The sequence below is a fragment of the Chroicocephalus ridibundus genome, chromosome 11 (assembly GCF_963924245.1).
Source record: "Chroicocephalus ridibundus chromosome 11, bChrRid1.1, whole genome shotgun sequence".
NCBI lineage: Eukaryota > Metazoa > Chordata > Aves > Charadriiformes > Laridae > Chroicocephalus > Chroicocephalus ridibundus.
The window spans coordinates 2240299-2267019 of NC_086294.1; the positions used below are offsets into that span (position 1 = coordinate 2240299).

The 26721-nt window shown below is 60.3% G+C and overlaps 2 protein-coding genes across 7 annotated transcripts; one reads left to right on the plus strand and one right to left on the minus strand.

Moving 5' to 3' along the window:
- The first annotated feature begins 2207 nt into the window (after positions 1–2207).
- Positions 2208–4945, plus strand: LOC134522018 (proteinase-activated receptor 3-like). Its single transcript, XM_063349231.1, has 2 exons — positions 2208–2440; positions 3501–4945. The coding sequence occupies exons 1-2, from the start codon at positions 2362–2364 to the stop codon at positions 4511–4513; spliced, it is 1092 nt and encodes a 363-aa protein (XP_063205301.1). The 5' UTR covers positions 2208–2361; the 3' UTR covers positions 4514–4945.
- Positions 4946–5253: 308 nt separating this feature from the next.
- On the minus strand, positions 5254–26721 carry ARAP3 (ArfGAP with RhoGAP domain, ankyrin repeat and PH domain 3). Of its 6 annotated transcripts, none has more exons than XM_063349229.1 (34): positions 26518–26721; positions 23522–24646; positions 22819–22877; positions 22392–22465; positions 22083–22153; positions 17376–17648; positions 17048–17117; positions 16105–16225; positions 15696–15883; positions 14688–14794; positions 14382–14581; positions 14144–14229; positions 13800–13982; positions 13394–13556; positions 12953–13084; positions 12722–12875; positions 12463–12565; positions 12027–12225; positions 11875–11938; positions 11408–11571; positions 11039–11251; positions 10771–10876; positions 10111–10258; positions 9859–9927; positions 9491–9565; positions 9255–9369; positions 8967–9095; positions 8661–8794; positions 8421–8503; positions 8151–8186; positions 7263–7326; positions 7035–7172; positions 6664–6702; positions 5254–5951 (listed from the first exon to the last, which is right to left on the minus strand). In XM_063349229.1, exons 2-34 carry the CDS (start codon positions 24604–24606, stop codon positions 5385–5387), a joined length of 5412 nt encoding a protein of 1803 aa, XP_063205299.1. In that variant the 5' UTR covers positions 24607–24646; positions 26518–26721; the 3' UTR covers positions 5254–5384. The 6 variants fall into 6 exon arrangements, with proteins under 6 accessions (XP_063205299.1, XP_063205298.1, XP_063205300.1 ...); XM_063349228.1 differs by having other exon boundaries at positions 22819–22880; XM_063349230.1 differs by lacking the exon at positions 6664–6702 and having other exon boundaries at positions 22819–22880.

Consider the following 26721-nt stretch of genomic DNA (forward strand, 5'->3'; position numbering starts at 1 on the left):
ACATATGGACATGGGTACATATGGGGCACGGGGACATATGGACACGGGGAGACGGGGGCACAGGGATACGAGGACACGGGGACATATGGAGCATGGGGACACGGGGGCACGGGGACATGGGGAGGCGGCGGAGATGGGTACACAGGGAGAAGGGGGCATAGGGGCAAGGGGACATTGGGGTATGGGGATACGGGGACATGGGGACACGGGGACATATGGGACATGGGAACATATGGACATGAGGAGACGGGGGCACAGGGACACGAGGACATGGGGCCATATGGACATGGAGACATGGGGACATAGGGACATGGGGAGGCGGGGCAGATGGGTACACAGGGAAAAGGGGGCATGGGGACAGGAGGACATTGGGGTATGGGGACACGGGGACATGGGGTCACAGGGACATTTGGAGATGGGGACATAGGGACATGGGGTCACAGGGACATTTGGAGATGGGGACATAGGGACATGGGGACACAGGGACATATGGACAGGAGGACACAGGGACAAGGGGAGATGGGGACGTGGGGGTATGGGGAGACAGGGGCATGGGGACACAGGGGCATGGGGACACAGGGACAGGGGGACATATGGACAGGAGGGACAGAGGGACAAGGGGAGATGGACAGATGGGGGACATGGGGAGAGATGGGGACATGGGGAGAGAGGGGGACATGGGGATGTAGGGATATATGGACAAGGGGACATGGGAAGATGGGGACATGGGGACATGGGCGTACAGGGACATATGGATGGGGGGACACAGGGACAAGGGGAGTTGGGGAGATGGGGACATAGGGAGAGATGGGGACATAGGGAGAGATGGGGACATGGGGACACGGGGACACAAGGACATGGGGGCAGGGGGACATGGGGAGATAGGGACACGGGGGCACAGGGACAGGGGGAGATGGGGAGATGGGGACGGGGGACATGGGGACGTGGGGAGATGGAGACATGGAGACATGGAGAGTTGGGGAGATGGGACCTTGAGGAGACAAGGACATGGGGAAATGGGGGGACAGGGAGATGGGGAGACAGGAGGACCGGGACACGAGGGGATGGGAACATGGGAACACAGGGAGAAGGGGACACGGGAACACAGGGAGACAGGGACACGGGGAGATGGGGTGATGGGGAGCACTGGAGCCCATGTCCTTGGGCAAGGGGACATGGGGACATGGGGAGAGCTTGGGCATGGGGACACCAGGAACACTGGGGACCAAGTCCTTGTGCATGAGGACACACAGGACAGGCTCTGGGATTTGGTGACACGTAAGGTGCCAGGGCACTGGTTCTGGGGCACAGGGAGATGGGAGGTGCTGGGGCACTGATCCTGGGGTGTGGGGGCACATGGGGCAGTGGGGCCTCAGCCTCCAGGAACAGGGACACATGGGGTCTCATGTCATGTGGAGGACGCAGAGCCCCTGGCCTGGCAGGACCCTGCCATGGGGACATGGGGGCAGTGCTGAGCGGTGGCATTTGGAGGGGGGCACCTGGAACCACAAGGGCTCCCCAGCCAGCCCCTGCCCCATCTGTCACCTGGTCCCTCTGTCCCCCTCCCATCCCCTTCAGCTCCCACTTCTCTCTCTGTCCTGCTTTTTCTCCGGCTGTGGATCCTGCAGAGCTCGTGGCTCTCCCCGCTGTCCCCTTTGTCCCCATTTTGCTCTTTTTCTGACATTTTTGGGGTCAGCTGCTTCCCCAGCTGCATGTCAATGCACAAGGCTGGGGCCGTGTCACCGGGTCCGTCATTCCCCTCCGTAGCCCCTCTCCTGCAGCAGGGAGCCGGGAAAATGGATCGGGGGCCACCCAGCACCCACTTGGGTGACAGGAAGGGGACGGCAGAGTGGGACCCATCTACAGGGTGACATTGGCTTGTCAGCCTGACTGAGGCGACAGTCCCTGGGGATGTCCAGTCCTGGCAGCGCTGGGCAGGTGGGGTGCCCTGTGACTTGGGATGCTGCAATGGGGCAGGGGCCCATGTCACCGGGCTGGGAGCCAGTTGGGAGCCTTCTTCCTGCCCCACGCTTAGGACAAGTATAGCTCCACCTGCCCCCTGTGGTTCATGACCGTCTTTCGACGTCGGCCTTACGTCTGCTTCCTCCTCCCCTCAGCATCCCATTGCGTGACAGTGGCTGGAAACCACCCCGGCCTTGGTGACGTCCCCTGAGTGCTTGGCGGCAGTGACAGCTGGTGGTCATCTCGTGCTCCCCGCCTCCTGTCTGGCCGCTTGGACCACGGGGACGAGGGCGTGACGTAGAGGACAAAGAGGAAGGGTGACAGCGGGGAGGGTGCTGGTGCCTGTCCTGCCTGTGGCATTTGTGGAGACCCAGCTTGCGCAGAGGCCACCCTGCGGAGATGTCCCGGCCGGCTGCTGCCTGCATCACCCTCCTGCTTGGCTGTGCCTGGCTCGGCTCGGCCACCCAATCCTCCCCAAGTAAGTGCACTGGTGGGGCTGGGGTCTGATGGAGCAGGGCAGGGAGGCTTTGCTGGGGGACCCCGACATTGTGTCCCGTGATACCCCCACCCTATCGGAGGGGATAGCCGGGTGTCACGGTGAAAGCTCAGGGCATTGCTCTGCTGCCGTCCCTGGGTGTCCATGTTGAAAAGCTAAGTGAGGACCTGAAACCCCGCCACCCCTTCCCCTTTTGGCAGCAAAAATGAGGTTACTGCTCTCCCAACCTGAGTTTCCCCTGTCATCTGGATGCGGAGAGGTGACAAAGGTTGCGGGAAAACTGTTGGATGTAGCTGGGGTCCCCTGGGCCTGGACGTCCTGGGGACCACCTGGATGGAGCTTTTGGAGCCGGGGTTGATGTGCGGGTGAGCAGAGTCCACTGTGATTTCTGAGCAAGCCATAAAAGGGATTTGATCAGAAATTGTTTGTCTGGTGTCCCGGGACCTTCCTGTTCTTCACTTTTTTTCTGAGCACGCAGTGAAAAGCCTCCGACCACAGGAAGACGGGGAGGAGTGCACAGACCTGAGTGGCGTGGGAGGCTGAGCTGGGGGGCTGGCCAGGAGGAGGAAGAGGAGACAGAAGCTCCAGTGGGAGAACATCTCCCATCCTGGCATGGGTGGCCATATCCTGACCTTGTCCTGGCGTGGGTTTCCTATGTGCCCTTTTGATCCCGTTGGGTTGTGGAGGACCCACTGTGCTGGGCTCAGTAGGAAAAGGGACATTGGCAGAGCCGTGTGTCACCGTAGCGGCATGTGGGAGCAGAACCCATCTGGACTGTGGGCAGGGTGCGTGTCTGGCACCACCAGGAGACACAGACCACCACAGACAGCACAGGATGTGGCACAGGTCTGGGTGGCGGGGGCAGTGGGATGTTAAGGGTTCCCTTGTCTCGAGCTGCCCCTGCCATGGGTCAGGGAGATGCAAACTCCGGCATTTGCCAGTGGGTCTGCAGGGAGGGGTGACAGATCCTGTGTGGTCCCGAGTGGGAAGGGGCAGTGGGAGGGGGGTCTCAGCTGAGCCTGATGCCTTGTGTCCTCCGCAGTGCGCAGCAAAGGGAGAGCCTTGATCCCCCTCACTCCCCAAGAAGAAGATGAGTGTCCCAACGCCTCCATAGAAACTTTCCTCAACAGCACCCTCACCACCCGCCTCCTCCCTGCCCTCTACTCTGTGGTCCTGCTCGTGGGGCTGCCAGCCAATGCTCTGGCCTGCTGGGTCCTGGTGGCCAACTTCAGGAGATGTTCCAGCACCCTTTTCCTGCTCAACCTGGCCAGTGCTGACCTGCTCTTTGTCCTCCTGCTGCCCTTCAAGATCTCCTACCACCTTTTGGGCAATCACTGGCTCTTTGGGGACTACCTGTGCCGCACAATGATGGCCTTCTTCTACGGGAACATGTACAGCTCCATCCTGTTCCTCACCTGTATCGGCCTGGAGCGCTACATCTCTGTGGTGCACCCATTCCTGTGGAAGGGCGCCAGTTGGACACGGGGCAAGGCGAGTGTCTGTGTGGGCGTCTGGCTGGTGGTGGGGCTGGGCATGAGCCCTCTGCTTTTGCACCCCCAGATAAGTCATATCTCGAACCTGAACATCACAACGTGCCATGATGTCCTGGACAAGGATAAGCACATGTTCCTTGCCTACTATTTCCTCTCCCTGGTGGGGGTGGGCTTTGGCTTGCCGTTTGTGCTCATGACCATCTCCTACAGTTGCATCCTGGTGCGGCTGCTGGCCAAAAGGAGACACTATGGGCGGTTGGTGCATGTCCTGGCCTTGGTCCTGCTGGTCTTCATCCTCTGCTTCACCCCCAGCAACGTGCTGCTCTTCATCCACTACATGCTGGAGGCCAAAGGGTGCCACAACGTCACCTACATCTGGTATGCTGTGGCCCTGGTGCTCAGTGCCTTCAACAACTGCTTTGATCCCTTCGTCTACTTCTACGTTTCCGAGGATTTTCGGGGCTGGGTCCGGGCTGCAGTCAGCTGCTGCCCGGGAGGGCTCAAGACCTCATCAGGGAGGGCCTCGGAGAAGACAGTCTTGCCCCTGAGGTCCAGTGAGTAGAGCCAGCTGTAGGCAGGGCTAGAGGGTGCTGGGCTGTGTCCCCCTGCCCCTGGGAGGGGAGGACCCTGCAGTTTGGTACCCAGCACGAAGGGCCATGCCATCCCAGGCTGGCAGCAGACGTGGGCAGAAAATCCTGCCCTGGATCTGAGGTTCACTAGGGCTTTGCCCCAGTTTTGCAGTTCCTCTGACGCCGCTGGTGCTGCCGCCATCCCATGCATCCCTCACCACTCCTCCTGCAGTGACCAAACCCTCCAGAGTACAAATAAAACTTTATTTCTCCCCACTGGTGGAAGGAACAGGTATAAATACCCCAGCTGAGCAGGAACCGTCCTCCATCGCCAGGACTATGCGCCGAGCACACACGGCCAGCCCTGCTCCTGTTGACCCCCCACTAAAATATGCCACAGTAGATGCAAGAATGGAAGTGGGGGATGACTTGGGTGTCCTGACCCTGCCCCACGGGCCCAGTGCTGGGGAGGGGACATCATGCTGTGTTCCCCTGGGCTGGAAGGCACCACATGCCCCCCTGCCTGACACTGTGCGGTGCTGCCAAAACATGCGGACAGGCTTTTATTCTCCCTTTTAGTTTCTTCCCTTGGCACTGGGCCTGATGACAGATGTGCCACCTATGAGCAAGAGCAATGTGTGGCAGCATCCTCAGCCCTCCCGACAGGGGGTACCGCCCCACAGCATCCCAGCCCCGACTAGTCCCCTGCTCCCCGCTGGTCCTGGTTCCCAGCCCAGCACTGGGGTCAGGAGGAGGAGGAAGAGGGTGCAGGCTCCATGATGTGGGAGTGTGGGGTACCTGTTGTCGCTGCCGCCGGGTGCGAATTGACCCCCAGGTCGGTGGCTGCCCCTTCGACACACCAGGTCATGTCACCGGCTGGCCCGGCCCCGGTGGCTGGCCCTCGTTCTTCCTGAGGATGACACTGCTGAGCTCCTGGATGAGTTTGTCGTTGATGGGGGAGGGAGACTGCATGCTCCTCTTCCTGGGGTTCTCCAGGGAGGTTTCTGTGCTGGGACTGCTCCCTGGTGTGGCTGCCTGCTCCCAGTCTCTGCCCAGTGCCACAGAAGGCTCCACGTTCCTCTCCAGGGAGGCTGTTTTGGTGGGTCTGAGCCCCTGGGCTGGAGCTTTGTCGCTCTCCAGGTTCAAGCCCCTTTCTAGGGACAGGGCTTTGGGGACGGAGGGACCTGCCGCCCTCTGAGCCGGGCTGGCAGGCAGCGAGGAGCGCAGCGCTGTGTCCGGGGGCTGCTCTGGGAACGGGGCTGGCTTCTTGGACCTGTCCACAGGGGGCACGGCCGACAGGTCTGCCAGCAGCCCTCGCCCCAGCTCCAGTGCAGCCAGCTCGGGGAAGTTGCCCACCTCTTCGTAGACAGGATCGGCATCCACCTCCTTCTCCTGCTGCTCCTCCAGGGAGTCCTGGTGCATCTTCATGGGCTGGGGAAGGGCGGGGGCGTCAGTGTGAGGGACACGGTCCGCACTGCTCAGCTGTACCCCTCCATCCCCCCTCATCTTGCCCTCCCTACACTCGGGTGCTGCCCGGGTAGCCTTGCCCCCTCAATGTGGGGCTGGTGCCTGCAGGGTACCCACCCTCCAACAGGTCTCTTGACTTAGTCCCTGTTCCCCTTTTTTCCCCCATTGCTGATGGACGGGGAGAGTTTTGATTCCTGCCAAGGCATGGTCCATGCCACCAGGCTGTGGCACCAGCCCAACATCCCTTGGCAGAGACGGTCTGGGGTGGGGAGGGCAGGTGGGTGCCCACACAGAGCACAAAGCCAGGTGAGGTGGCATCCAGCCAGGTGGCCCCCAGGGAAATAACCTGATGGTGAGGAGGACCCAAACCTACTTCCTCACGTTTCTTATGTGGATGCCCTCTGGGCAATGTGCACCCAGCAGGAGAGACTCTGGGAGCTGGGCTGGACTGTTGTGGTCTTGCTTGCACACACTGGGACCATGCAGGGTCCCCCATCCCCGGGTATGGGACACACAGAGCAATAGGCACCCTCTCCTCTGCCACACGGCATGGGCAGGATGGCCCGGGCATGTCTCTGAGTGCAGGTGGGATGCTGCAGGTGAGCCCTTGCCGCCGTAGCCAGGAGGCACGGTGCAAAGCCAGCAACGGACGCGCTCCACGTGTGCGGGTACTTACAAAGAACATGGACAAAGTCCTTCGTGTGTGCAGGCGGCGCTAGAAACAGAGGAGACGGGCAGAGGTAAGCACGGGATAGTGCGGAGCAGGGTCACGGGTGCCTCGGCAGGCAGAGGACGGGCAGTGGGGTGCAGCACCCCACATGCCCTCACAGGGCCCTGCACGCACAGAGAGGTGGCACAGACACAAGCAGAGCATGCAGCACGCACACACCGCCGAGCACAGGGACACACATCCAAAGCATCCATCGGTGCCAGGCAGCATGCACCCGCCTCCAGGGCCCAGGGGTGGGCGCATGGTCTCGGGATGGGTGCATGGACCTGGGTGGGTGCAGGAGCACCCATAGGCAGGGGTAGCTGTGGGGGCTTTACCAGGGTCTGGTTGGCAGAGAGCATGGTGGCGTCGGTGCTGTCCCCGTGCAAGGGGACCAGTGGCATGGTGCCGAACTTCTGCTTGGCGAGGTCGGAGGAGGAGCGCCGGCGCATGATCACAGGGCGCAGGTCATCGTGCTGTGCACAAGGACAGGGCAGGGAGGGGGGGTCATGCCAGGCTGCCCTGCCAGCCCCTGTCCCATCCCATCCCAACCAGTCTGCACCCACCTGAGCCTTGAGGATGCTGGTGGTCCAGTCCCACAGCTCAGCCTGCCCCGAGCACACCAGGTACCTGCAGAGGAGTCAGCTGAGAAGCTGCCAGGGAGCAGGGCCAGGGCTTGGAAGACGCATCTCCCAGGGTGCGCATCTCCCAGGGTGCACATCTCCTTGTCACCTTGCCTGTGAGCCCGGGGCTGTCAGGCACAACTACACCCAGTTGGGCTGCACCTCTGAAACTCTTTGCACGCCCAAATCGTAGCTTCAGGGCAAGGCGAGAGCTCATTGGGCACCTATGAGGCACCTCGGCTCAGCTGCCCTTGCTGCCTTTAGAAGAACATCTCAGCCCCATGTTGGGGGGCAGGTGACGTGCTCAGCTGCTGCCCCAGCACCAGCAGTGTCAGGAAAACGGGGACAGGATCAGCAGGATGGGTGGGTGTGCCCGGGTACCCAGTGATGCCAGGGAGACAGGGGCAGGGAGCCCAGCTCGGTGCAGGGTGCAGGAATACCCAGTGTTGGGTGCGTGGAGACACAGAGCAGTGTTGGGTGAAGGCTGGCAGGCAGCACAGCCATGGAGGTGACACTCACATCTGGGCTGGGAACCCTCTGGAGCCTGGTGCTGGGTGTTTGGAAGGTGCATCTCCCAGGGGTGCTGATGTGGATGGGGAGGTAGGAAGGGTGCATGGTATGGAGATGGATTGCCCCTGGACCCTGGGCCCCACCTTGTGCCAGGGAGCATTTGGCCCCACCACTCTGTCCCTTGAGTGCCCCAGCCAGGCACCAGCTCTGTCTTGAGCCCCAGGGCCCTGTCACACTGCCCTTGGCTGTCCCACTCCCACTAAAACTGGGGACAGATCTCAACATCCCCCCATCCCTAGGATGGCAGGGGCAGGTACTCACAGCTGCTGCTTGTCCAGGGTCAGCGTGAAACCCCACCTGGGAAAGGAAGAGACGGGCTGTGGGGCAGCACCACCAAGCTCAGACACAGCCCAGGGTCCGTGGGCAGTGGGGTGGAGGGATAAGTTTGCCCCATGGGCCCAGGCTTGTCATGGCTTTGGGTCCTGGTGGAGCTTGGCATGCTCCCAGCAGCTGGGTTTGCGTGCAGGGTGCTGGGGGCAGGGACCAAGGGGTGCGTGCCCCAGGGCGACTTCCAGGGAAGGTCCCACTTACTGGGCTGGTGGCTTCAGCTTCTTCCTAATACCCATGTAAACCTTGGCTGCATCCAGGGGCCACTCGCGCTCCGGCTTGGCACTCTGGGGAAGGAGATCCATTGGGTCAGCTCAGCTTGGTGCCAGCCTCCGGGCCAGGAGGACAGTCACCACCGTGCTACCACTATCACTAGGCTCCCCCTCCCTGTCTCTCCTTCTGCTCTTGGGGCACCAGTCTATCCCCACAGCATCCCCTGAGTACCCTCTTCTCCTTGAGCAGCAGCAGCCTCCGGTCCCGGATGACGAAGTAGCGCTCCTGAAACTTGTTCCCCAGCAGCTTGGGGGGCTCCTCACGGCATTTCAGCAGCCCACACTTGGGGGTCTCACGCTTGGCGCCTGCCCAGTGGGAGGAGACAGGGGTCAGGAGGTCTGAGGACATGTGAGGGTGGCTGTGGGTCTCAGGGATGTGCCCCTGATGGCTGCAGGGAGGTGGCCAAAGGAAGCTGGGGCAGAGCTATCCCCCTCTGGGGACACTCCTAGGCGCTGGGACCCTCTGTGATTGCCTTACCTGTGAAGAGACAGCTGCCCTCACCGATGGGGACCTTCCTCACCAGCAGGTACGCAGCGCTGGGCTCTGGGAGCTTGCACCACTGCAAAGCCTGCTCCAGCACCTTCTCCTTGGGGTGCAGGGGCCGCTCTGGAGGGGCAGGGACACTGTCATTGCCATATCTCCTCCACTGTGCCAGTCCCTGTCCCCCCGCCACTGGCAGAAAGCTGACCCCCATATCCCACACCTCCTTCTCACCAGTCCGGCTGTGCCGAGAGCATCTCCCCGTGCCATCCCTACCATGCTCACCCAGCTCCCCGTTCTCCAAGACCTCGAAGGTCAGCCAGATGTCCAGGCTAGCGGCCACGTTGCGCATCTCCAGCACCTGGTTGGTGAGCTCCTCTGCTGTCATCGTGGGGGAAACCTGGGGCCAGACACGTGGGGAGCTGCCATGGGTGGTGGCAGGATGGTTCCCAGGGACAAGCTACCCCAGGAGCCTGCATCCCTCCTTGTTTCCTCTGGCACGGCCCTCCTTTGAGACTCACCTTGAGGGTGACGCAGCAGTCGGGCAGCTTCTGCTCCAGGTAAACCTCGATGATGAGGTCCCCTGCTTGGGAGAGCTGGGGGAAGAGTAGGAGGCATTGGTGCCATGCTGGCATGGGTACTGTGCACATCCCCTCTCCCCAGGGGCTGGTGAGGGTGTCCCAGGGAGCTGGGGCTGCTTCTCCCCTGGGCAGGAGCCTCAAGGTGATGGGCATAGGGGAGACAAGTGAGGGAAGGTCCTTCCCCAAATATCTGGTGTAGGACAGCAGGAACACAAGGTAGGCAGATGGGAGTGCCCCCATCCTCCAGCCAGTACCACCAGCCCGGGGGTCTCTGACATGGTGGGGGCTGGCAAGCACATCCCTAGTACCTGGGTGTCCTTCCAGGTGGTGATCAGGCTGTTCTCCAGATCCATCTGGGATACCTGGTCCTCGTCAATCTGCCAGGGGAAAGGTGCACAGGGTGAGAAGGGAGACACATGGAGTCAATGTGGAGTGGGATATGGCTTGCGGACACAGGGCCAGGATGGAGGGATGTAAGCAGATGATGTATGGGGGCATACAAGGGGAGATGGATAGGTTCAGCATGGAGGGGGCTGGCGAGGCCCCTGCAGGGAGCTTACGTTGAAGATGCTGACATAGTTGTCAATGAGGTCTTCCATCACCTTGACCTCGTGCTCCCCTTTGCCATCAGTCTGGAAAAGGCTGGGTGCGAAGAGCAGCGACAGGTTCTTGGTGCTCATCTGATTGAGGTCTGCACATTTCTGCACCCTGGGCCAAGGAGGACAGAGGTGAGGGACCTCTTTGGATGGGGCTTCAGTCCCAGCCACACTCCTCTGCCTCATAAAAACTTTCCTGAAAACCAGCCCATTTTTCCCCAGCTCCTCTTCAAGCCGAGCAGTTCCAGTTTGGAGGACTTCCAGCTGCCGTCAAACCAGACAACAGCCCCACCTCATACTCTGAGTTGGGGACAGGAACTCGTTTTTTTCCCTGTTTTTTGGGCACTCATGAAGATTACATCCTTTAGGAGGGTGTCACCTACTCCCGAACATCCTGTCAATCTCCCTTTGGGAACTTTTGAGGTATCCCCGAGTAGCATACTGCAGCACACCCCATGTATTTCTGCTGGGGGGCTGGTGGGGCAGGGCGTGGCCACTGGGCTCTTCCTGGCTCACAGGGACGGAAGCCAGTGTTCCCTGGGCAGTGGGGAGACCTCACGCTGCTGGCTGGCTCTGGGGACCCTGGCTGGACCAGAGGACCCATCTGGGAGGTGGCCCACTGACCGGTAGAGGTGCCCTATCAGCGCAGCCAGGGTCTTGTGGTTGAGGCGAGGCAGGCGATGAATGAGCTCCTTGTACCTCTCCAGGCGCTGGGGCTTCGAGGAGATTTCTGGAGGGAGGAAAACAAGTCGTGGACCATTTCTGAGTCCAGTGGACACAGAGCTGACATGGCTCTAGGGCTGGTACCGGGACGCCTTCCTGAGGGACACCAGCCCTGGGGGTCCCTGGCAGGCAGCCCAGCGTGGGAGCAGGCGTTGGGTGAACGAGGTACCTGCAGCCTCCTTCCACTGTGGGTGCAGCTCCAGGGTGAAGACAGGGTCCTCAAGCTCGCGGAAGAACCTCTTCAGCACATCGGTGACGTCCTCGATGAAGTTGTCATTGATGCGCAGCTTGACATTGCGGGCATCCCGCCGAAACTCCTCCATCAGTACCTTGATCCGGGACTTGGCTCCATTCTTGCGGTAAATCCCCTCGTGCCGCAGCCCTGGGGCAGGGACATAGGGTCACAGGGGCCCAATCCTGCCCAGAGAGTTCCCAGTGGGGCTGGTGCCTCGAGAGCAGTGCCTCCTGCCTGGACCCCTCCTCTGCCCGGTGTGTGCCGGAGGATGCTCCGGCAGTGATGCCACCACACTGGACTCACCGTACTGTGTGATGAAGGCGATGCAGCTGTCCACGATGATGGGGATGTCCCCCCGGCTCAGCTGCTGGTCCTTCAGTGCATTACCTCGGCCCCCCGCTGATGCCTGGATGTCAGCGTACCATGCTGCTGAGTCTGCCCGTGACAAGCCCTGCAGGTAAAATGTCCTGAGAACGACAAGGGCAGAGAAGAGGGAATGAAGGTTGTCGGGGTGGGGGGATGGGTTACCCCCTCCTGCCTGTAGGCACAGCTTTGCTCGGGACAGGGCATAGCCAGGCTGAGCCGAGAGACACCCTACCCTGGTGAGAGACCCCACTCTGGGGTGCTCTCTGTAGGCCCCTTGGCCACAGCCCTGCTGTCCCAGAAGCAATCCCCACCGAGGGTTTGGGATCAGCATTGAACCACGGAAGAGTGCCTTTGCCCCGGCAGCCTGCTGAGCTCACTTGGCACATTCTGCAGCCATGACTTACCTTCCCATTTCCACGAGGACCAGCAGCTCCTTCTTCTCAGGGGTCTCTGTGGGGGGAACCAGACCTGCATTGGGGTGAGAAGTAGAGGTGTCAGAGCTGTGTATGGCTACCCACTGTGTGGTGCCCATCCTGGGCTGTGACATGGCACTTACTGAGCTCCTGCAGCCGCCGGAGGTTGATGCTGTCCTCAGCCCCGTTGTCCTCGGCAGGGCAGATGAAGAGGTGGGCTTTCTGCAGGATGAAGAAGGCCTGCTGCCACCTCTCAGGGTTGAGCATGCACTTGTAGCGCAGCTGGCCCACGCGCTGGAATTCGTAGCCCAGCAGGCAATGACAGCTCATGGGCGTGAACCACTGCAGGATGGAGCAAGAGACAAACTGGGTAAAGACACGGCTCAACCCTCAAGCACGGACACCCTTGAGGATGGGGGCAGGTCACTGGGGAGAATGGGAGTCCCTAGAAAGGGAAGGAGGGTGCTTGACACAGAGGATGAAGAGGGTGGGGAGCTGGGAGGAATTACAATGGAGAAGGAGGGATGGGCCCCAGGAACCCACCAGTGGCACGGGGTGCTGGGGCTGGGGCTGGCTCACCTTGCCGATGGCACTGGCCCAGGCTTGCAGCGTCTCTGGTCCTTCGGTTCCCAGCTGCTGCACTTTTTCCCCAATGAGGAAGAGCTCGAGGGTGAAGCGAAACCTGCAGAGGACGAACTAGTCCATCAGGGCAGCCCCTACCCCGAACCTGCACCCAAAGCCACCAGACCATTGCACCAAGCAGGGTGTGACGCCCGTCCCTGCCATCTGCGTGCCCATGGGCTCTCTGGGCAAGCAGTGGGGGTGAGGCTGGGAGTACCTTTCAGTGGGGCTGGGGCTGGTGACAGCCGGGGCTCTGCTCACACCCAGGGAGATGAGGTCCCCACTCTCGATGTGGCCCAGGGGCTCAGTGCATTTCTCTGTCTCAAAGAAGAGCAGGGCTCTCTCCAGGGAGCACCAGGTGCGCTGGAAGTCTGCGGGATTGGGGGGGGGGTCAGTGGCACTGGGGTGAGCACCCCACTGGCTGTTCCCCCACATTCCCCACACTTACCCTCTTTGCTCTTCTTGGCACCTGGAAGCTTGGTGGGGGCTGTGGACCGGTACAGGTACCCGCTGTGTGTCACGGGCTGCGTAATCTCATTGTAGACGCCCTCTGGACCCAGTTCCTGTGTGTGGGGGCTACCTGTGGGGAACAGTGCTGAGAGTAGGACAGAAGCAGTGACCCACTAAAATGTGGGTACTGGGAGGCAGGGACACACCACTCATGCAGGTGTAGGCAAGGGGATGCATCAGGCATGGGGTTCCCTCTTAGGGGCTTCAGAGGAACCCGCTGTCTTGCCTATCCCAAAAGAGGGGTGCAGTGGGGCAGGCAGGTCCCCCAGAGACCCATAGCACCTGATGTCTGTCCCCAGCCTCAGGGCATGCAGTCGAGGGCAGAGGTAAGGAGGACGCCCCCCATAACAGCCATATGGGGCTTGAGGGTCTTCATTACCTGAATGGTTCCTGGGTCTTTTGCTCTCCGGTCCCCACCAAAGGTCGGCCCCAGGGGCCACCTCACAGACGGCAGGGTCAGCTGCCAGCCCAGCCTCCGAGGACGAGAAGAACTTCAGCACAGTCTTGAGCAGGGCTGGTCCTGCCACAGCAGTGCACAGTGCCTGGGACAAGACAGGCTCTTGTAGGGACCACATCCTGGCTCATGGAGACCCCCCAGCCCACTGTCAGAGGTGCTCAAAGGCAGGCAAAGCAGGGCACAACCTCCCACCTGAGACAGCAGGACTGCTTGGCACAGGGGTGTGGGCACATGCAGCCAAGCAGGAGGTGTTGGCATCTCAGACCCAGAACTCTGGAGTGGTTCCCAACACCCCAGCATCCTGTCTGCATCCCAAGGTGGTCCCTACCTGGAGCACGTCCTCCTGAGTGGCATAGTGGGGGTGGGGCAGGCGGTACCGACCCTCTCGGTATTTGCGGGAGATGAAGTCTCGTCTTTGCTCAGCACTGGCATCCGGGTAGAGCGCCTCAGCAGTGGGGAGGCGAGCAGCCCAAAACCGGTTGGCTCGGTCATTCCCCAGCATGATGAAGAGCTGCAGGAGAGTCCCCTGGTCATGGCGAGCACCAGAACCAGCTGGATGCTGGCATCCCTGCATGCTGGGGGAGACCGTGGGGCTGCTGCCCTGCCCGGTGAAGCAGCCTGGCCCCTTAGCGTGCCGTGCCAGCCCCAGCGCCCTGCCCTGAGTGCCTCTACCTGTACAATTTCGTTGGACCAGACGCTGGTGTCAAGCTTCAGACTTTGCACCTTGGAAATGTTGGAGCCCAGGCTACGGTGCTGCCCTGTGGAGAGCAGGTGAGTGAGCACCCCTTGATCCTGTTGAAGGGCCGTCACCCAAGTGGCACCTGTACCCCAGCCAGCACCCTACGTGCCCAGGCAGGTCCATCCCACACCCGCCGGGAGCCCCACGTGCCCCCCAGGAAGATGTACTGGCCTGCACACTGCTTGCAGATGACCACACACAAGTTGATGGATGCCCAGTCGGGACTCTGAGCCCAGCAGTCTGCACAGTGTTTGTTGGCTTTGTTGGACCAGATCTTCTCTGCCACCTCGTAGTCGTAGAGCATCTCGGCTATGGCCTCCTGCAGTGCCTCCATCCACTCCCGCTTCTCCCGCTCCGACTCCGCCACGAAGCTACGAGCACCAGCACAACTGAAACTCAGGAGCCTGGAGCTTCCAGCACCTGTGTCCGGTGCCCGGCTGCTCCCCCAACCTTGTCCCACCTGGTCACACAGGGTACCTGAATGTTTTGAAGGGAGTGATGAGCTCAAAGCTGCGGTTCTTAGCTTCGCGGATGGTGGAGCCGCGCATCTCAATCACGCAGATGGCAATGCCCATTTTAAAGAACTGCAATTCAGAGTGACGCTGGTGTTGGCTCTGCAGCACCACAGCCACAGTGGACACTCCACCCTGGACATGCCTGTGATACTGGGGCTGGAGCCAGGGAGCTGCGCCTGGTACCCCCACTCCCATCACTGCTCTGCTTGGACCAGTCAGACCTGGTACCTTGCCTCATCTCTCAGCCATCCCATGTGGGCTGCCATAAAACATTCAGCAAGTATGTTATGAAATGCAAGGCAAGTTTTCCCCCCTAGTCCCCAAACCCGGCCATTCAAATCCCTCTGTTTTGGGAATTTGGGTCCTCAGTGAGTCAGGCACACGCATGAAACAAGTATCGACTTGAGCAAAGAACACCGAGGCTTGATACTGCTTAGGGCAGACCAGGCAAACTAGAAACGAGGTGACTGGAAAAAAAAACAGAGTGCTGAGAAAAATTTAGCAGGCAGGAGGCGGGGATTTCCACGGGCAGTGGGCAGGGTGTGATGAGCTGGCAGAGACCTGCTACTCCCATGGGGCAAGCCCATGTTGCAGCAGGTATGTTTGGTGGGGATTTTTTGGTCATTGATCCACCTGGCCTGTGATGGACTGGGACTCTTTGATAGGAGTAAGACCTAAGTGCCAGGCAGAGATTAAGATAATTTGGTAATAATGAGGAGATTGGGAGGGGATAGTGAGTGGTAGTGAGGAGACCCGGTCCTGGCAGTCCCTGCATCTCCAAGCCCAGGCTCCCATTGCAGTTGCTCTGTGCAGGTTCTCCAGCTTCCCACTCCACCATTCCCTTTCTCCTGCCTGTCCTTTTCCTCTCTGCTCTCCCTTTGACACCGACCCTCGCCAAGGTCCTTCCATCCCTCACCCTCCTGCCCACCATTGGCACAGCCCTCTGTGCCAGCCTGTTCCAGCCACAAACCTGCTCACTCTTGTACAGCCACATCTCAGGCAGGCTCAGGGCTGCAAACACCTTGGACTTCTGGCCTTTCAGTTCCAGGGTTCCTGACTTCTGGCAGTGAGCGGTGTTTGCAGGTCGCGGCCGAGAGCCCACCAGGCGCTGCTCTGTCACCTTCTTCTGCAGCGTGGAGCACCACTCGTTCCTCTGGGCTGGGGACCAGGCATGAGGGAGTGGGTCTGAGCCCTTCCCAACAACCCTGGCATGTAGCAGAGCACCCGGCAGGCATGGAAGGGGGAGAGGTCCCCTTGCTCATTGCAGCCGGAGGTTTTGGGGATGGGATGAGAGCTATCCCCGGGGTGCTGTGCTTGGAGGAGGGAGGCAGGGATGGTTCCTCAGGGACTGGTGGGCGTTGGCCCAGGTTTTCACTTACCCTCATTCTCAGCACGGAAGACGAAGATCCGATGGCTGGTGAAGACCTGGAACTTGTTGTCCTTGGTGGAGCGAGCCATCTCGATGACGGACAGTGGGATCACTCCCTTGGGGTAGGGCTCCTGGAATGAGCCCCAGGAGGAGTTACCCCCTCTTTGCTCCTCCTGAGGGGCACCTCCATAACCCGGCCTACTGGCTTGCCAGGCATGATGACACCATAACCACGGGGGTGAGGGATGCTTGCAATCTTCTGCAATAGTGGCTGCTCTGGGGCCATGCATGGTACCTGTTTCTGCATGGGCGCCGCTGATGTGGGACCAGCCTGGTTGGCTGTGCAGCAGAACTGGGGCAGCAGTGCCTGTCATCCCAGGTGGTGGGGGAAGCCACCAGCACCCCGTGGCAGGCCCTTATAGGGCTGTGCAGAGGATGAGAGGACACAGGACAGGAAGGGACTGTTGACTCATCCCACGCACATGACCCACAGTGCTTGCACCCACAGCGAGAAAAGCTCCCCCCTGCTGCACATCCTCCACATCCCCCAGATGCTCGGCTGGGTGCTGCCTCGTAGCACAGCCCGGGGGGCACCAGCAGCCGGGCAGGAGCTGAGGATTCAGGTAGGGATGGGTCTGCAGCTGGGACCCAAAGATGCTCCATTTGCAGTCTGCCCTAGGGCTTGTGAGCCAGCGGGACCCCCTCTCGCCTGCTCCCTGTTGGGAGAGGGATTCTTGCTGCCCTGGGCTTCCTATGGCATGGAGCTGTGCCCAGAGCCCACCGAGCACAGGGGCCATGGCTGCTCCACCCTGGTGATGGTAAGGCATTGCTGGCTCCTTACAGAAGGATTAAGGAAGGCAAAGGGCATATGACAGCTCATGTGGTGTCAAGGCACCCTGCTTAAGCCGCACGGTGCAGCCTCCCCACACTGCCCGCATCCTGTCCCTCTGTACCTTCTCGCTGCTGAAGTACATCAGGTTCTTCCCATCGAAGCGGACGTAGCGTCTCTGGAAGACATAGTTCCTGTTGGGATGGCAGAAAAACAGGGCTGTTGGCAAGGGGATGATCCCCCCGTGGACCCCATATCTGCTCATAGACCCCACTTCCCCCAAGGACAGCTGCACAGACACCCTTGCAGCACAGCTAGGGCACCCAAGAGGGTCCTTCTCCTCTGGGGAGGAGGTCTGGCTGCCCCAGTAGCATGGTGACCAGCGTGCCCACCTCACCAGTCTTGCCCAAGGGGTCTTTAGCTATGGAGACTGTCCATGGGTGGGCACATACCCCTGTGGGGAGAGTTTGTCCAGCCAGCCGCTGAGCATGGTGGGTCGGGGCTCGGAGAGCGATGTGAAGCTGGCGTAAGGGGAGATGGTGAGGTCATCCAGGACCTCGTCTGGGTAGAGATGGGCTGGCAGGCTGAATGGGGCACCCTCGGCCCTTGGTGCCTCCACAGTGGAGTACCCTTCCGTGTCGTTCTGGATGATGCGGTCGATGAGCCGGGACCGGGTCTCCTCGTCCTCGCTCCTTCCCCCCTCGCTGCTGCATTCGCTGCTTGTCCTGTGAGAAATGGGGCCGTGGGGAAGCCTGGCTGCATCAGCATGGCTGCTCACCTTGTGGGGTCCTGGTCAACTCAATCCCATTCGAGGATGTCTTGCTCTGCTCCTGGCCCTATCCTGAGCTCTTGGGGTACCCAGTGACGTGAACATTTGCAGGGTGGGATAAGGGCTCATTGCTGATGAGCTCTGTGGCCACCAGCAGCCTGAGGCTCAGCTGGTCCTACATGATGGCGAGGCTGGGGGTAGCTGGCAAAATGGTAATACCCCCACCTTAAGTAACACCACACTGACCACCACACACCTTCAAACCCCTCGCATGTCCCTCCCCTCTTGATACCACAGGCAGCCAACCGAAGCCAGGCGGGCCCCCTGCCCACATCCTTCTCCCTGCCCTGCACCCACGCCAGCTCCCTCCCCACTGGAGGTCTCAGCCTGCCTTCTCCCTCCACCCCTCCAGTGTCCACGACACTGAGAAGGTCCTGCCACAGCACCCACCCTCCCGCTCTCACATCCAGCTGAAATATTTTGCAAAATGATTGGGAGGGACAGACAGATGGGCTGGTGGAACTCCTGCATCCATCTCCTTTTCTTGGGAAGTCATGCTAAAACCTGCAGCCAGGCCTGGTGAGACTATCCAGCCATAACAATAAAAGGAAATTGTAAAAATAAACTGCTAAGCCTGCCCCTTCCCCTCAGCCCTCTCAGCCAGACATTCATCTTTCCCCAAAAAGGAAATGTGCTGGAAAATGTCTGACGGTCCCAGGAGCTCACAGGGGAGCTGCCCAGGTGCAATGGTGATGGGCAGAAAGAGAGTCATGGCAATGTCTGCCATTGGCAGCCGGGACACCCCAGCACCAGCAGGAGATCTCCTGTGCTACTGGGTCACTTGTGCAATCCAGTACCTGGAGGAAGGAAAGGCTCCAAGAAAGGCAATGAAGATGGCCCAAGGCCTGTCATAGCTTCTGTCTGAGGAGCACCTGAGCAAGCTGGGGATCTCCAGTGGGGAAAGGGTGAGTGATGGGGGGAAGTTTCTGAAGTCATGAGCAGCATGAGAAGGGCAGAGAGGCTTCTGGCCACCTCTGCTTCAGTCACAGGAGCTGGGGACCATCAGACAGGGGACTCAGCAGGAGCAGGGTGCAGAACCACATAGGAAAGGAGTGGCTGACCTGAGGGACTCCTTGCCATGGGATGTCGTAGATGGAGAAATTTATGGAGGAGAAAAGCCCTGGGGGCTACTGAATATGAGAAACCACCTCAAGCTTATGTCCATGTGCTACAAATGCTTTTGGAGAATGACCCCAAACATCATAAATGCTCCAAGCACCTGATTTGAGCACTGCCGCATTGCAGGAACCAAGGCATTGCATGGACCTGTGCTTTGACCCTGGACAGGCACCTTATGAAGCCATCAGACATCAAATGTCCCTGAACCATGTGGGACAGAAGCAAGACCTGAAGCTTGCCTGGGAGGATGTTGGGCTGGAGCCACCCAAGCTAGGGGTCAGCTCCGGAGAAGTGAGATGATGTATGGGGCTGAGGAGGTGGGTGGAGAGGAAAAAAGGCCTGTTTAGCTCCAGTATCTGCAAGAAAGATGAGAAATAGCTGTGGGCAGCTGGGAGGCTCAAAACATGATGAAAATTGCTATTTAATTAGCACAACAGAGCCTTGGCAGAGTGGTTTGTCTGGCTGGAGTCCCAGCCCGGTGTCTAGCTTCTTCAGGATGGACTGGCCAGCCAGTGAGGTGGCTGGAGGATTCTGTAGGTCCTAGGTGGACGTGAGCCTATGGTGCCAGAGCCAAGTGGGAGACAGACCCACTGAATGGGTCAAGGCAAGAGAAAAAGGGGAAAAATCCATGACAGCCCCTCATGAGCCAAGATTTATAGACACTGAAACCATGAAGAGCTGGAGGACAAGCAGCATCTGGCAGGGAGAAGCAAAGCTCACAGCCCAGCTGAAGTGGGGTCTCTCAGCATGCCAGGACCCAGGCTATCTGCCAGTTCTGCCTTTGAGGACAGAGTTGGTGAGGAAGCCCTCAACCAAGAAGTCTGCAAAGGCCAAGTCATCTCCCTTTTCAGCTGGTGTCAGGCAGTGAAGACAATGTATCACAGGGCCAAATGAGTCCCCAGGTCAAGGAGAGGGTATTTCCAGGTCACCTGAGCCTGCAGGGTGATGCCTGAGGTGCACTGAGTTGGGGCAGTCTCAACCTGTCACTGCTCATGTGTGAGAGCTGGGTGATGAAAAAAAGGGATCTGCTGGTGGTGAGGGCACCAAGGAGCTGCTGATGGATCTGGTTGCTTCAAATGGGGATCATGGGCGAGAAAATCAACCTGCTGGTGGGGACCTGGAGGTAGGCAGGGAGATAAGGAACAAGCTGTCAAGCACACACCATGCCCAGTGTTTCTTTTCCTGCAGGGAAGATGCCTTGAGGTGTGGGGAGAAGCTGTCCAGGTAGGCATCTGCCTGAGGATCATCTCATTGAGGGTCTCTATGCAAACCAGAGCAGGGTTCACCATCTCCACGACAATGCCTGATGAGTTGCTGTCTGACTGAGTCCCCTGAGCTCTGTGGGGCGACACAGGCACTGCTCTGCCACCTCTCCTGCTGAGGCTGATGTCTGAAGTAGGGCAGATGTTGTCCTCTGCACAAGTACGTGGAGGGGCTGAGCATCACCAGCTCGGATGAAGGTGCTCAGCATCAGAGTGGGCGAATCCCACCATATGCTCCAGGCTCTGCTGGGATCTCAGAGGGTTCCAGTTTCAAGGACTTCCAGTTTTAAGAGGAATTTCATATTCCTCTTCCTCTTTGCTGAGGATATCTCATTGCTGGCCAAGGTGGCTCTGCCCATCTCTAACACTGACAGTGATTTGCCAGACCCCAAGACACAGAGCGGTGTGGTCCAGACGAAACTCCCCGAGAACAGGGTGAGAGGGGGTGTCTCAGGTAGGAGGAAGATATTGTGCCAATGGGGTGGGAGGGCCTCTCTGACATTTGGGATTGGCAAGTATTTCCCATAATGAGTGGGTTGGTGGGCTGCAGAACATGCTCACAATATCCCCAGTGGCCAGGTGCCAGCCAGCAGGACGAGTAGCTGGCTGAACTGGAGAAACACCAGTGTAGAAGGGGAGGTCCCAGAGAGACAGGGGCAGGATCCGGTGCTGGCTGGCAGCAGCTCAGCAGGAACCCTTAGCTCTGCTCCAGGGGGATCATGGTCAGACTGGTGGGACTGGTCTGGGGAGGAAAGTATTGACGCAGCTGGACAATGGGGTCCATGAACACAATGCAAAAGGTCTTCAAAGGATTTTCTGTCACTTGTTCAACCTCCCACACTCCCCACCAGGCTAGTGCTCGGGCTGAGAGGAAAAAAAACTATGAATGACTGCCTCTGACACCCTGCTGACTGTCTCATCCTGCCTCTTCCCAGCAAGCCCAGGATGCAAAGTTCCTGGTGAGTCCAGGACTGCACATGCCTGGCTGATGTCCTTGGATGCTCTGTATCCCGGCTCCCTGGAAGCAGGTGGATGGAGACTGTGACCCACAGGCCAGCAGCCAACCCTGCTCTGAACAGCTGGTTCAGAGTCTCCACAGCAGATTTTGGTATTTCTGGCTACAGAACTCCTGTTCCCAGGTATTTGCAGCTCCGTACGCACAGCCTGTGTTGGCTCTCATCTGCCTGCAATGTCTGGCTGTCTGTGACACTGGATCAGGCCATGCTGCAGTGACTCGCCACCCAGAGCAGGAAAAGGGCTGGACGGACCAATGCTGGGGCCAGAAATGCAGGGACATGGGGATGCACTGGCCAGCATGGCCACAGGCAACACTGAAGGACACAGAGCTGCAGCTCGCCTCCTCTCTAAGCAACACAGGAAAAGGAACCCTCCCCATCTGAAATGGGAAGAGGAGCTTTCCTTCCTCTTTCTGAGATGCTATCAGGAGTTATGGAAAGTACATTTCAAAAACATTTTAAAGGTGCCCCTCACAACCTCGCTGCCCCCCATAGTGTGGCAGATAAGCAAATACTGATCTGATGATGCTGGAGCCTTTGGAGATCACACATTCCTTCATCTGGAGCTTGGAGCCAGCCCATTTCTGAGCAATCCCTGTCCCCCGTGGTGTTTCCCTGTTCCCAGCAGCCAAATCCAGGCTCTGCTCGGTGTGCAGGTGCCCAGTGCTGTTAGCATTGCCCCATCTGTGCACCCAGAGCACCTACTGACAAGCACTGCCCCTTGAGGGCCACCCAACAGCATTGGTTCCTTCTCATCTACAAGACCATCGTCTCTTCTTGAGATGGTTGACCTGATCCCAACCACACCTGCTCAGGTCCACAATGGGGGAAGAACCCCCACTGCCTCTCAGGCTGTCCCTAGGGGTGTCCCTCTGGCATGCAAACCCCAGAGCCCAAGCCCAGCCCCTTCAGCCCAGAGGAGGAGATGCCTACCTGCACGCTTCTCGCTCCAGCTCCAGCTCAGACACTGCCTCGTAGCTCTGATCAGAGGAGATGCCCACACCCTGGGAGGAGAGATTGGTCACATCTCCTGTCCCCTCTGCTCTCTCCCATCCCAGACCTCCTCAACCTGCCTGGCCCACTGGGTGGAGGTCTCAGCCTGTGCCCCCCACCCCAGCAGTGATGCTCAGACAGGCACTGCTGGGCACCACGGTCTCACCAGCTGTAGCTCCCTACTTCATAGCAGCTGGTGTGACAGAGTGATCATAGGGGACAGCCACCATCCCCACAGTCTCCTCTCACCTTCTGCTCCCGGGGTGGGGCTACATGCCCAAAGATGGTCTCACTGTAGGGGCTGATGGGCTGCTCACCGACCTCTGTGGGCAGAGACATGGGAGGGAAAGGCAGTCAGTGGTGCTTGCTGTGGGGCAGCAATCAGACAGGGCTGCCAGCCCTGGGGGAGGACCCGCCATGGTGCCCACCACCGAGCCCACCACGGTGCACACCAACATCCAGGGTGTCTGGCACAACAGAGATCCCAGCCCAAATACATGTGGCCTTAGCGTGGGGCCACCCTGGTCCACCCTGGCCCACCCTGGCCCCTGAGCAAGGTAGGAGCATGGGGCAGGACCTGGAGGGAAAGGCAAAGTGCATGGATGTCCCCCTCATCCCCCTTCTTTGGGGACACCAGGAGGTCCCCACTGTGCACCAGTGGCCTGAGGGCTCTCACCTGGCTTGCCGGTGGGTCTCTTCAGGATGGGGGGCAGGCACCAACTGGGCCAACTGGGACTGCTGGAAAACAGGAGAGGGATTACTGCGGCTGCGGCTGGGATGCGGTGGGAGCCTGTGAGTTTTTTCCACCTTGTATTCCCATCTGGCTTACACAGGTTGGATGCTGTGCCTGACCAGGGCTGAGCCTGGATTTGTCCCCCTGGGATGAGCAGCATCCCCTCCCTCCTCCAGTGCTCTCCTTGCTCCCTTCTCCTCCCCACCCTGGGACCCACCAGCCTGTTTCTCCTGGGGCTCCTGGACATTTCCCATCCCAGCTCACCCCCCTCTAACTTTTCACATCTTTCTCACAGCATGAGCCAGCCCCAAAGCCTTCAGCCACCCTCTTACCATGTCAGGCAGCCCCAGCCCTGTTACCTGAGGGGGCTGAGGAGGGGTAGCAGCTTCTGCCACAAGCAGAGCAAGCCAGCCAGGGGCCCAGGGACACCCTGTCAGCTCAGAGGCATCCCAGCTGCCCTGCAGGACTCATGCAGAGCCCGGGGAAGGCACAGGGAAGGTGGTGAAAGAGGCTTTGTCAGCACCCGGAGGCAGGGAGGGAGAGGCTGGGGACGGGGCCCCGGGTGTGGGGGCTCTCTGGATCCTCAGCTCTGGCTGCTCTGCACCCCTCCCTCCGCTCCCCAGGGCAAGGGAAAGTATCTGCTTACTCAGGCTTGTTGTCCAGCTGGGTCAGATCCTGCGGGGACGGAGCTGGGGGCTGAGCGAGAGCCCGACCCTGGGGACCATGTTCCCCTCCTGAGTCCTCAGTGGGTGCTGACGGGGGCTTGAGTCCTTCATAGATAATGTTGGACACCATCTCCAGCCTGCTCTGCCCTGACGCTGGCTGTGAGGCTGCTCTGGGACACGGCGAGGGATCTCTCTTGGCTGGGGCAGCTGCGGTCGGCAAGGGAGGGTTGGATGTGGGGTGTCCCTCTGGCACACTTCCAGGGCTGGGCTCTGCTGCGGGGACCCTGTGGCTGAGCCGTGGTGGGACAGATGGGGCAGACGTGGGGTATTTCTCCGATGCTTCCAGGACTTGTCCATGGTCCGGAGCTGGGGGAGACCGTGTCTCCTCCCGAGCATTGTCCCGTGCTCCCAGCCGGGATGCTCCTATGCCCATGGCCACAGTTGCTCCCAGGCCAGGTGGCAGTGCTGGCCTGGGGTCTGGGCTCTCCAAATCCGTGGAGCTCTCTCCCGGCACAAACCCCTCCAGTACCACAAAGGCTGCAGGTGCCCTGTCGCTGCCCAGGCTGTGTGCTGGCACGGTGGTGCGTGCTGATGGTGTGGGCACCAAGCCTTGCTCCGTCTTTGAACGAGGGAAAATAGTCCTCGGCTTGGGAACTGGCTTCACAAGGGGAGGAGCAGGGTCCTTCTCTAGAGGCGATGCCTGGGCGGGTGCAGCGACACGCTGCTGTGTCCCAAAGGTGTCAGTAGCCTCTCCCGGCTCTGCTTTCATGGCATCCTTGCCCTCCTTGAGGGCATCCAGGACCTCAGTGGCTTGGAAATGGGTGTCTCCTGCTGTGGGTCCCCCCTGGGATTGACTGAGCATCCGTGTCTGCTGTGCCAAGTTCAGAATCCTTTTGCGGTGCCCGGTGGCAGTGATGCCAATCTGCTGCAGGTGGTCACTGTCCAGCAAGGCAGCGTCTCTGGCGACGTGGTACCCATGCTGCTTGAAGACATCCCGGTACCTCTCCAAGTGGATGGTGGCCAGCCAGTCTGCAATATCAGAGTCAGGACCGCACGGGGAGCTCATGGCCCTGGGGTGCCTCTGGGACGGATGCTCAGCCCATCATCTGTGGAAGGAGGAGAGAAAGGGGGTGAGGAGGAAGCAGGAAGGGAGAAGGGGGTTCAACTGCTGTGAAGGGCACAGATCCTGTGGGCGGGAGTGCGGGATTCTCCTGAACATCCCCCCGCCTTGCTTGCTGCTCTCCTCGCAGTCGCTCACCTCCCAGCTCAAGAAGCCGGCATCCTGTTGTTCCTCAGCTCCAAGCCTCTCCGCCCCTCCCCGGAGCTGCCGATCCTGGCCCCGCTTTGTCGGCGAGGCCGTGACCCGAGTCCAGACAGGAACCGAGCAGCCGGGGGCTCACGGGGGAGTGGGTGGTCGGGCAGATGCTGGGTGTTGGGGCATCCTGGGCTCTGCTGTGCGTGGGGCTGGGTGGGAGGAGGACGAGACCCGGCGCAGCCAGAAGGGTGTCCTGGTGGAGGGGGCTGCCCAAGGCAGATAATGGGGGGAGCAGCTGGGCCCCTCCCAGGGGATGAGATCCTGTGCTGGCCAGCTCGGGGAGGGCTCTGCAGCCGGAAGGGCCAGACCATAATCTCTCTCTCTCGCTGCTGGCGAGGGCATGGGAGAGGTCAGCATGACTCACGGGCAGGCAGAGGGGGGACAGCCTCCCACCCACCCCCAACCGGGATGGGCCCCCGCGCGCCCTGCTGCCAGCACCCACAGCTGGAGACAGAGGAGCATGTCCCAGGGCTCGTGCTCAGCACGGTGCCCACCCACCAGGTCCCGCTCTGCTGGGAACCCTCATCCCCAAATTATTTGCTGGCACAGCCCCGGGACCGAGCTGCGGGCTCTCTGCGGAGCGCTGAGGGCCTTTTTCCCATGAATCATGCTGCTCCGCACTAAACCATCTGTGCTGACTGTGCTGCCACTGGGTCTTTTTCCAGTTCCTCCATTTCCCTCTATTGTTCAGCGCAGGCTTCCTTCCTGCTGCCTGCATGCTCCCACGCATCCCCTGCCCCCTCCCACAGGAGCCGTGTCCCAGCACGCTAAGGGACGGAGGGACAGCCGGGCCAGGCTCCCTGCTGCACTAGCCCGCGGGCATCTGCCTGCTCCCCACTGCTGCATGCACAGGCAGGGGTGGCATGGGGAAGCGTGGGCAGGCTGGTGTGCCAGCCGAGGCAGTGGTGTCCCTGGGAGCATGTGGGATGGGATGCTGCCAGCAAGCCCTCGTGAACAGCAGGGCTCTCTGCTCACATGCCTGGGTGTGGGGTGTGCGCCCAACCCCATATGCGTGTGCGCGAGGCGGGGATCCTCATGGGTCTGTGCACTGGTGTGCATTGAGGAGGGACACTTGTGGCAGGAGCTGGCGGAGAAGCTGGGGAAGCAGGGCACGAGGAGCAGGGTATGGGGACTTTGCAGCTGGAAGGCTGCCTGTTGATGTAGGACCTACGCAAAGGGCTGGGCAGGGGGATGTGGAAGGTGATATCCTGTGGGTTGGGTGTCTCTGCCGCAGGGTTAAAGGGCTGTACCCACTTCTGCCCAACAGCCCGGTGCTGAAATGGGGCAATTTCCCCCTTTCTCATGCCTGTATCACCCCAAGGGATCAGTGGCCAGCTTTGCCCACTGCCTGCCCTGCCTGGGGCTTCAGCAGGCAGCCTCTTGCAGGGAGCTGTCTCCCAAGACCTTCCCATGCCCAAGCAGTGGGCATCAGGGCCGTGCCAGGCATTGGGCTGTGGCACGGCTCTCTGGGGCACTCCAGCTGTGCCTGTGGTCAGTGGCACTTCACAGGGAGGCAGACACCGTCCCTGTCCCTGCAAACCCATGCGGACCAGCCGGTGCAGTGGGCTGGAAGTGGGCATGGACTGCCCTAGTGCTGGCCCTTCCCCCCTGTCCCCAAGTCTGTCCCATCCATCCCTTGCCACCTTCGGGGTTCTCCCTCACCTCTTGCCCCACAGCACGGTCCGCAGCCCCCTGGGGTTGGCTCCAGCGGAGCAGCACGGTGGCAGTGACGCTGCGGGCTCCACGGCTGCCCAGCTCCGGGCTCCAGGGTGATGCCAAGATGTCCCTGTCGGGCACAGGGCTCAGCCTGTGGGCACAGGCAGGCAGCTTTACAGGAACTACTGCGGGTGCAGGCAGGCTTCGCAG